This window comes from Gracilinanus agilis, chromosome 4, assembly GCF_016433145.1.
Source record: "Gracilinanus agilis isolate LMUSP501 chromosome 4, AgileGrace, whole genome shotgun sequence".
Classification (NCBI taxonomy): domain Eukaryota; kingdom Metazoa; phylum Chordata; class Mammalia; order Didelphimorphia; family Didelphidae; genus Gracilinanus; species Gracilinanus agilis.
Window position 1 is genome coordinate 10,805,772 of NC_058133.1, and position 11,109 is coordinate 10,816,880.

Sequence of the window (11,109 nt, forward strand, 5' to 3'; positions counted from 1 at the left end):
TTCCTTTCCTTTCCTTTCCTTTCCTTTCCTTTCCTTTCCTTTCCTTTCCTTTCCTTTCCTTTCCTTTCCTTTCCTTTCCCTTCCTTCCTTCCTTCCTTCCTTCCTTCCTTCCTTCCTTCCTTCCTTCCTTCCTTCCTTCCTTCCTTCCTTCCTTCTTTTCCTAACTGATCATTTCTGGTAAGACAGGACTGTGGGAACTGGGGATTATCAGTGTTGATATTGAACTGTATTTGTTTCATTTCTAGGGTCCTGTATACAGGCTAGCATGGAACCCCTTTTGCCATCATGCATTCCTGAGCTGCTCTGCAGATTGGGGTGTGAGTCTCTGGCATCAGGACAACATTAAACCATTTTTGAGTTTTTACAACACTACTAATGTGATTTATGACATCGCCTGGTCTCCAAAATCATCCTATATTTTTGCAGCAGCAAATGAGACCAGAGCAGAGATCTGGGACCTCCACACCAGTATGTAAGTGACAGTGTCTCTTGATTTGAAGACGTTTTAAGTAGTAATAGAATTCCTTATGACAACCCAACAGTTTTCTTAATGAGATGGCTTTGTGTTTGAACAAGAGGACCATTATCTTTGAGGTCAAATTTTGGATATGTGTAGCAGGTGGGAAACAACATAATGTGTAGCTCACTTGGATTTTAGCAAAACCAAGTGTCAGATATTTCCCCCGATACTAGTTGTTTGACCCCAGACAATTTATCTTGCCTCTCAGGGCCACAATCTTTTCATTTGTAAAATAGGAAGATGAATACCAGTGGCTCTTGTACCCAACTCCCAGGGTTGTTGTGAAGACCAAATGAGCTAGTATATCAAAAATGCTTTGTAAACTTTTAAGTTGTAATATAAGCCTAAAAATAGCAACCCGGGTTGCCAAGACCATTCTCTTCTAATTATGGGGTTGACTCGTGGATTTATTGTGTGTGTTGTCACATAGTGCCATGTCGTATTGAAAGGTTCTGAGAGCACCCGTCTTCTGACCTTTCTGTGTGAGCCAGAAGAAGGTTCCAAACCCAACTGCCCAAGAAAGCCCAACCTCCTTTACCTCCTATATTTTGGCTGTCCCACAAAGGAATAAAAAAAATACCAACTTAGGACCAAAGAAAGGAATTTGCAAAAAGATGTTTTCCAATTTGACATCTTTAAGGCCAATAAAATTTCTAGAAATTTCTAGAGAATTTAGGAAAACACATTTTCATGTTAGGTGTAATCCTTTCATGGATCTGCAGTTTCATCTTCCACTAATGAAGAATGTATCTCCCTCCTATACCCCATTTTTGTGTGATTTTTTAATCTGTGTCTTTATTCATAAATCCTTGGAATCCACCTAAACCACAAGAGGCCTTACTTTTTTTTTGTTTAGTTTAGTTTAGTTTTGTTTAGTCACTCCTTCTAACTTCATGGCCAGTCTATCCCCTTTCCCATTTATACATTAATTGGTCATTTGCCTCCCGCCCCTTTCCAGAAAAAATACGACTTAGCCCCCTGAAAATTAATTTTTAAAAATTTTAATGGCAATTAATAGGAAAGACAAATGCAACTGTGGCCATCACCGCTCCCCTGGATGGCTGCAGCACCCACCAGGGGGCGGTGGCGCCCACTTTGGGAATCACTGGTCTACTACTTGCCAGCCACTCTGATAAACCCTGGCATGACAAAGATAAGACTTTAAAAGTCTCTGCCCTTATGGAGCTTATATTCCCTTGGAAGATAACATGCACGTAAATAAACATAGGTGGAAAAATGAGAAGGTGCCAACAGTGGTGGGGGTAGGGAGTGAACTCCTAGCAGCTGTAAGGATCTGTAAAAGCATTCTAGTTAAGATAAGCTGAGTTTTGAAGGCTACAAGATATTCCAAGAGGCAGAGGTGAGGAGGGAGGGAATTTCAGGCATGGAGACAATCTGTGCAGAGGCCTTCTTGGATGGACCACATTATACACAAAGGGAGGCAGAGATTATAAGGTTAGAGAGAGAGATAGTTTGGGGCCAGGCATCGAAGGCCTTTCAAAACAAAGCAAGAGGAGCTTATATTTGAAGTACTAGGATATTGCAGCAGTTGGAAACCATTGGAGTTTATTGTGTTAGGAAATGGTATGGTAAGACCTTCCCTTCAGGAAAGTCCTTTTGGCAGTTTTATGGTAGATGAATGGTGTAGGGAGAGACATGATACAGGGAGACCAAGTAGAGGGCTGTTACAATAGAGTAGGTGAGAGATAGGGAAGGTCCTGACTTATAAGAATTTATAAGAATACAAGTCATTTCCCAGTTGATAAATGGTCAAAGAATATGAACAAGCAGTTCTCAGATGAAGAAATTAAAACTATCATAAAAAACCCTATCTATAGTTATATGAAAAAACATTCCATATCATTATTAATTCGAGAAATGCAAATTGAAACAACTATGAGATACTACCTCACACCTATCAGAGTGGCTAATATGACCCAAAAGGAAAATGATAAATGTGGGAGGGGATGTGGGAAAATTGGGACACTGGTACACTGTTGGTGGAGTGTCAAGGGATACAACCATTCTGGAGAGCAATGTGGCACCAGGCTCCAAGGCCAATAGAACCACACGTAGCTTTTGATCCAATGATGCCACTACTAGATCTGTATCCCAGAGAGGCCAGAGAAGATGGAAAAAGACATAATGTACCAAAGTATTCCTACCAGCTCTCTTTGTAGTGGCAGAGAATTATCACCTGGGAATGGCTAAACAAGCTCTCGAATACTGTGGTTGTAATAGAATACTGTCGTGCTATAAGAAATGATGAACCTGATGAATTAAAAAAAGTGAGAAGACTTATATGAGCTGATGGTAAGTGAAATGAGCAGAACCGGAAGAACAATGTATCCAGAAACAGAAATAGTATACGATGATCAGCTATTATCAGCAAAGCAAGCTTCCAAGATAACCGAAGGGATTCATGGTGAAAAATGCTCACCACAGCCAAAAAGGAACTGTTAGAGTCTGATTATAGATCAAAAATACTGTTTTTCACGTTAAAAAGATGCCCCAGAGACCACTCTCTTGATTACTGGACAGATGATGGGACTCTTGACAGAAAAAGGGAAGTTCAGAGAAGGATGGGTTTCAGAAGTATAATGAGTTCAGTTTGGGACGTAATAAATTCAAGTTCCTTGAAGGACATCAAATTAAAAATGCCCACCAGGCAGTTGGGGAGGTGAGACTGGAGCTCCAGAAGGATTAGGGCTGGATTTACAGATCTGAGAAGAAATACCTTGGCTTCAAGGTCTCTCTCCTCATTGGTTTAGATTGATTCCTGAATTCTCCATGCTTGCATGAGTTGGTGAGTTGGTGAGAGGAAGAGAGAAGAGAGAACCAGGAATTCTTCTGGCTTCCAGTTTTGACAGAGAAGCTGCATGATTCCAATCTGTCTTCAGCCCCTGAAGATTCTGGGAAGAAGGCATTATGCAGAATTTTGATCATGGCCATTCTAGACAGACCTATTGGGAAAAACGGCAACATCCCACATACCATGCCTCTTACAATAATTTTACCTATGAGAATTGATGAGGTCACCCAATGGGAGGGTACACAGGAAGATGAGTACCCCGGCCAGAGCCTTGGGGGCCACAACCACAGTTGGGGGAGGCGATTTGGAAGATGAGTCATAAAGGATAAAGGAGACCGAGAAGAGTAGAAGCAAGAAGGCAATGTCTTCAAAATGAGAGGACGACAGCTAGGTGGTTCAGCTGTGTGACCCTGGGTAAGTCATTTAACCCCAGTTGTCTAGCCCTTACCTCTCTTTTGTCCTGAAACCAATATTAGTATAAATTTTAAGACAAAAGGTAAAGGTTTTAAAAAAAGAAAGAACTAGAAAGAGAAAGAATATCTGAGAGGAGAGGATGCATCGCCCAGATCAAATGCTGCAGAGAAGTCAAGAAGAATGAGGATTAGGGACAGGCCATTGTGTGTGGCCATTAAGAGACTATTGGCAATTTTATAGATAGTAGTTTTGAGTCATGAGGTTGGAAGCCAGATTGCAAAAGGGGAGTCAATGTATTAAATACCATTTTTTCCTTAAGAGTGTGGCTGTAAAATAGAGAAAAGACCCAGGCGGACAACCCAAAGAAGATGGGAGAGAATAATAAGGGTGGTTGTTGTGCTTTGTTTTATTTTCTATCCCAGAATGTGAGGCTTGGGCATATCGTTAGGAAATGATGGGAAAGACTTCAGATTAGAAAGTAGGCAGGACTAATTGTGGGAGAATCTGCTGGAAAAGAGGGGAGACGTGATCGACAGCATATGTCAGGGTCTGCAGAGAAGTCAACAAACCACCAAGCATTTGTTAAGTGCCTACTATGTGGTGGGACCACAGAGACATGCAGAAAAAAAGAAGGCGTCTACCCTCGAGGAGCTTATGTTCTGAGAAGGGACTGAAAAGCAGGGAGGAGAGGAGGAAGAGAGGAAGGGAGATCCCGTCATGGTAGACAGGGTGAAGGACGAAGTGGAGAATCAGTGCTCTACCCTCTGCTCCACCTAGAGATAGAAAAAGAAGCGGACATACAATAGATACATACAGATACCTAGATATAGTGATGCACATTGATACATAGACATATGGAGAGATGCCTCAGTACATACAGATATATAGAGCCATAGATGGATATGCATTAGATAGATGTGTGTGTGTGTGTGTGTGTGTGTGTGTGTGTGTGAGAGAGAGAGAGAGAGAGAGAGAGAGAGAGAAGAAGAGTATAGATGGATATACGTAGATGGATGGATAGGTAGATAGAGCAATAGATGGATGGATGAATGGATGGATAGATGGATGGATAGACAGACAGACAGACAGACAGACAGATAGATAGATAGATAGATAGATAGATAGATAGATCGATCTAGTGTTAGGATAGGGTAGGGACCTCTTAGGCATATCATATTGGGATAAGATAAAGATGAAACATTGAAGGATACACATTCCAACAGGAGTGGGAAAAGGATTATAATTAGAAAATGGTTTGAGCAAAGGTAGCAGCAGATGGTCAAACGAATAATCAATTGAAATGCCAGAAGACCCTTTTAGAAGATTTTGAAAATGCTACCAGATAAGGTAGTACTTATTGTTTAAGTAATTGCATCAAAGTTATAATTAGATGAGCTGTGTATAGGTCTTAAATAAGCAATATTCAGTAGGATTTAATTCTAATTAAATTTGATTTTAAATGAAATTCTAATTAATTTAATTAATTAAATTCTAAATAAAATTGAATTCTCTTCATCTTAATATACAGGGATTTTGTTTATTTTATAACAAGCTAGAGCCAGTTATTAACGAGAGGTTTTCAAATTTATTTTAAATTTTTAATCATGATTAGTAGTATCACGTGGACTTAAAAATCAAATTGTGTACAACAGAGACTCTTGGCTTCATATACAATCCTCATCGTCAAGCCTTGTTTGTAAATGAGGATATTCTTGTTGGTTGATTGATATCTATCAAGTTCATAATACAAAAAAGAAATTTTACAAAGAAAGGATAAAAGGAAATAGATGAGATTCCCTGCTTTAAAAAAAGGCCTGCTTTAATTGGCTTCAGGATCTGAAAAGGAAGTCTATGGTAATTGTGAAGTGCTGGAACATAATGGCCTAAGCTAATAGGGAAGAGACACTGAAGGGGAAAATATGGGGCTTTTAAAAAGTGTTGATTTTGATATGTGAAAAGTGGTTTTCATGTCGTATGGACATATCTAAAAACTGAGATCTTGGCAACTGGTCCCATCGCTTCCTGGCAGATGGAGAGAGAAAATGGAAGCAGTGTCAGATTTTATAATTCTGTTGCTCAAAGATCATTGTAGAAGGTGACGGCAGTCATGAAATTAAAAGATATTTGCTGCTTGCTTGCTATGGCAAATCTGGACATCCTGCCAAAAAGCAGAGACATCACCTTGCCAATAAAGGTCCTTAGGTTTGGCTAGGAGAGTTGGACTCTGACCACTGCGGAATGAACTTTCCAATACAACGATGCAGGACAGTTCTTAGGAACTGATGATCAAGAATGCTCTCCACCTCCAGAGAAGGAACTGTTGGAGTCAGAATGTAGATGAAAGCAGACCATTTTTCACTTGTTTATTTGGGTTTATGTGTTGGGGTTTCGGTTTAATAAGATTACTCACAAAAATGAACAAAATGGAAATATGCTTTGCATGATACTACCTGTATCCCCCAGATCAAATAGCCTATCAGCACAGGAAGGGGAAAGGAGGGAGGGATGTAAGTTCAGTCATATAACTTAGGAAAGCTTGCGTGGGAATTTATTACATGTAATTGATAAAAAAATTAAAAATAAAGAACTGACACTTCTGAATGGTGGTGCTGGAGTTTTGGGGAGTTCCTCGCAGAGCAACAAGATCAAATCAGTCAATACATAAAGAAATTAATTCAGCTTATTCACAGGAAAGTCAGATCCCCAAACTGAAGCTTAAATCCTTTGGCCACATAATGAGAAGACAGGAGTCATTCATTGGAAAAGAGCCTGATGTTGGGAAAGATGGAAGGCAAAAGGAGAAGGGAATGGAAGAGGCAGAGATGGATAGATAGTGTCATGGAAGCAACGGACATGAGCTTGGGCAGACTTTGGGAGATAGTGGAAGTCAGAAAGGTCTGCCGTGCTGTGGTCCAGGAGGTCACGAAGAGTCAGATGTGACTCAACAACAACACAACAGGCATTACCTTAATCAGATCATCCAGGAACAAAACCGGCACACTGAGAAAATGGACATTTGCTTTATTTTGGAGGAGGGCCGTGATTTTTTTTTTTTTTTATATTTTTAAACCCTTAACTTCTGTGTTCCTTGGTGGAAGAGTGGTAAGGGTAGGCAATGGGGGTCAAGTGACTTGCCCAGGGTCACACAGCTGGGAAGTGTCTGAGGCCAGATTTGAACCCAGGACCTCCTGTCTCTAGGCCTGGCTCTCAATCCACTGAGCTACCCAGCTGCCCCCTAGAGGGCTGTGATTTTGAAGGTTGGGATACTTGAGGGGAAGGCAGATTTAGGCCAAGCGCCGCCACAGAGTATTTAGACAGACTAAAGATTAGGAGGAAGGACGTGAAGGAATGTGCGAGGAGGTGATGGAGGGATAAAATGGCAACTGTCATGCCAGGACCACAAACCCAAATTCTATTCCGCTTTGGGGTCTTTGATGTGAATACCACGGAACAATGGAAAAGAGCTTTATTCTTAATCCATTATAAGAAATATATATTTTCATGAAAGTTCCTTTTATTCATCCCTAAATCTGTGCAGAAAATTGTAAGGGCTTCTTGGAGAAGGCACAATCCCTGCCTTGGAGGATCTTGCCATCTTGTAGGAGAAAATGGAGCACGTCCATTGATAGATGGAACATGAATTTTAATATGAATGTATGTTAAGTATTAATGATAAAGAACCGGGGAGGAAGGCGTCATTTCCAAAGAGGAACATCAGAAACAAGGCTTAGTGAATGGGTGTAGGCGAAGATGGCAGTGGGGAGGGGGAATGCCAAAAAAAAAAGTATTTCACCAAGAGGTCACAGTGTAAGGAAATGCATGTTACTGGGAGAATTTAATTCATTGAGATATTTTTTAATTACAGTTTGGACCCCATCATTGTGAACGGTGCTTACCCAGGAGTGAAAATTACAACGGTCCTCTTTGCTAAAAATACAAATTGCATTTTAATTGGCGATAGTGAAGGACAAGTCAACGTGTATGAATTAAAGAACATGCCGGTTTATGTGGAGACTGGCCGGGTATGACTCAGAATTAGAAAATATATTTAATTCACATTTTCAGAGTCTCAGCAGAAACTTCAAAGTTCTCCAAAGAGGTCCTTCCCCTCCTCCTTCTCCTATTGGGTATCCACTGATGAAATGTTCTTCTAGAGGCATGTTGGATTCATGTTCAAAGGTTACACAGAGAATAATTTGTCAGGGTGGATAATTGTCTCTTGGGCTCCAGCTTTCTCATTACCATTGCCCAGCTTGAGGGAAAGGATCCCTCTTCTGTTAGCGTTTTTCTACTATTGTTAGAGGCAGCTAGATGGCCCAGTGGGTAGAGCACTGGACCTGGAGTGATGAAGGCTTGAGTTCAGATTTGGCTTCAAACACTGTATGACCTGGGCAAGTCAGCCACATTGCCCTGTTTGCCTCAGTTTCCTTCTCTGAAAAATAAGCTGGAGATGGAAATGGCAAACGACCCCTGTATCTCTGCCAAAAAAATCCCAAATGACATGACAAATAGACAGCCTGAACAACAACGTACTCTTATTAAAGACTTTCAAAAGTCCCACGCCAAGATTTCAAAGGTAAATAATTTCCTCCAACATTAATTTTAATTGTATAATATTATCACTTGGGATTAATGGGGCAAAATCATTTTTCACATTTCCTTTGGTTTCACAGTTTTTTTGGGGGCTTAAATGTTTATATTTCATACTAAAGCCATGTATGAGACAAGCCAAAATAAAATCTTTTAATCGTTTTAGTGTATAATTTTATAACGCACAAACTTTTTTTCCTTAAAAGCAAGTTTTAAGTAATACGTGGGAATGGACATACATAAGATGGCCCATCTATTACATGAACCTTTTAAAAGGGGGATATCCTGCTCCAAAGAACTGCGTAAAGTTGGACGAAAGATACCTGAGAAGTAGATCAATATTGAAACTATCTCCTTTGACTTGACTGCAGACTTTAATACTAGAATTTAATCTGAGGAATATCGTATTATCTCCTTGTTCTTATCCATTTTAAAAGGAATTTTTATTGACTCATTCAGTTGGAGTATTCATACTTGATAATATAACTTGGTGCTTTAGCCATTTCAGTTGTGACTGACTCTTCATGACCCTATTTGAGGTTTTCTTGGCAAAGATACGGGAGTGATTTGATACTTCTTTCTCCAGCTTATTTTACAGTTGAGGAAACTGAGGCAAACAGAGTTAAGTGATTTGCCTAGACTAGTAAATGTCTCAGGTCAGATTTGAACTCAGTAAAATTCGTCTTCCTGACTCCAGGCCCGTTGCTCTCCCACTGTGCCACTTAGCTGCTCCTGATGAAATAATTGCATTCATTTTGTTTTCAGTTAAGTATTTATTAAGTTGGTTACTGCACATGAGCTAGCCACTGTTCAGAGGCACTCGGGATAAAAAGGCAAAAATGAAATATCCCCTGCCTTCAAGAAGCTTATTTTCTTATGCAGTATATTCATGTAAAAGTTTATATAGACATTGGGAGAGGGAAAAAGTAGAGGTAGTTGTGTGTGGGAAATCTGTAAATAGTATTTAACATAATTAAACTTACATAAAGTTATTGGATTTGTCTGAGAATGTTAGCACCCTAGAATCAATTCTTGCCATTAAGTAGAATCATGGTTTTGGAGCTGGAAAGGATCTTATAGCATTTAATTTATTTATTCCTCTTCTCCACCCCCCCACCTTCATTTTACAAATTAAGAAATTGGAAGCCTAGAGAAATTTATAATTTGCTCAGGGGTATCAATGCCAAATTTCATATGTAGAGAAATTCTTGCAAAATTATTTATTAAGCTTTATTAAAAGGAACATTTATGGGGAAGAATAAGTTTAAAATAGAATATAAATATAATTTTTAAAAATTGACACTTTCCATTCTCATTGGTTGATGTGTGTATGGGTGTATGTGTATCCTGTCATTAGTGAGTAATGTTTTAAAAACAACTTCACTTGGCTTTTTCTAACCCTGTCATCGTGTACTTTGTTTTCCCTTTCTAGGTGGATGCCATTGACACTTTACTTGGACCTGAGTCATACAGTATGTAATTTGTTGACGGTTATATTTTTTATAAAAAGAAAATCAACTGGATTTTTATATCAATTAGCCACTATTTTCTGTACTTTAGAGAGACTCTTTGATTTTGACTTAGGCATAATATCTGTATTTTTACCTTATAATTAATTTGAATATTAATTGAATGAAATATTATTGGTACATTTTATGTGTGATTTAAACTGATTTTATAAAACTTGTCAGAAGTTCTCCCGCTTTCCTGTGGAATTTTCCAGAAGATGGCTGTGGAATTGCCTATCATTTAATTGGTGTTAACCCAACCCAAATTATAAGAAAAAGTCCTCCAGCTGTAATGACATAACTTGACAATTATTTTTAGATTCCAAAGTTTGCTGTAATTGAACAGAATAAAAAGTCCCTCATAATGAAGAATATTCTTTGTCTTCTATTTAAGAAACTCTGATAATTTTCTAAAATGCTGTTGAATTAGGTTTCTGTCTGATTCTTTAAAAATAGATAGGATACTTAATTCCCCTATTTCCTAGGGATAGGAGTTTTCTCCTTGAATCGTTTTGGATTGTAACTCTAGTTTCTGTTACATGACAGTAGTTTCTTATAGGTTGAATTTATTACTTAAGAGAAGCTATCCCAGAAAACTTCAGACGAGCTGATTCTGGCCTCAGCAGCCTCTGAGACCCACTTTGTGACCCGTCTGGCACAGCTCTACCAGCATGCCCAAGGGCTGGTGCTCGGCTTGAAAGTCCAAACTGAGAAGGAGATCCAGAATAAATATAATACATCTAATATTGAACTGGAAAACGCCTGTGATATTAGGTGAATGCTGAGGGTTTCAGAGGAGACCACGTGGGCATGCCCTGTCCAAACCATGGTTGGTCTGGGTTTCCCTTTTTGAAGTCAGTCCTAGAATTGGCACCAGTTTCCAGGAATAATTGTGGCCAGATTAGGACCTCACTAGGTTAGCTCTAGAATGCCCGATCATCGTGGTCTACAGTAAAGGTCCCCGAGCAAGCCTGGCCAACCAGAAGCAGGAATCACAGCTTGCCAACTAGAGCTGGTGTTTGGTGGAGCGACATTCGTGGCAGCTTCTATAAAAAGCATTTTTTTTTTATTTTGTGGAAACTTTTGATTTTACCAAACTCCTGGCATTGATGTGATCCTGGGACGTTGTTTTTGGCCATACGGCAGTTTACTTAGTGGAGATGGGAAGTCTGGATACCGATGCCTCAGTCAATTCCCAGGGAAATGTTGGGTTCCATGAAGCATAGACTTTACGTAGCCAGAGAGCTGTTGTTATTTCTCATTTT

General features: G+C 39.5%; 1 protein-coding gene across 1 annotated transcript in view; it reads left to right on the forward strand.

The window, feature by feature from the left end:
• DNAI4 (dynein axonemal intermediate chain 4) overlaps nucleotides 1-10,196 on the forward strand; it is an 80,972-nt gene extending 70,776 nt beyond the window's left edge. The window contains exons 16-18 of the mRNA XM_044674762.1: nucleotides 246-472; nucleotides 7,612-7,768; nucleotides 9,769-10,196. Coding sequence (XP_044530697.1) covers nucleotides 246-472; nucleotides 7,612-7,768; nucleotides 9,769-9,816 — 432 coding nt within the window. The 3' untranslated portion in view covers nucleotides 9,817-10,196. The remainder of the gene's footprint in view (nucleotides 1-245; nucleotides 473-7,611; nucleotides 7,769-9,768) is intronic.
• Nucleotides 10,197-11,109: the final 913 nt, after the last annotated feature.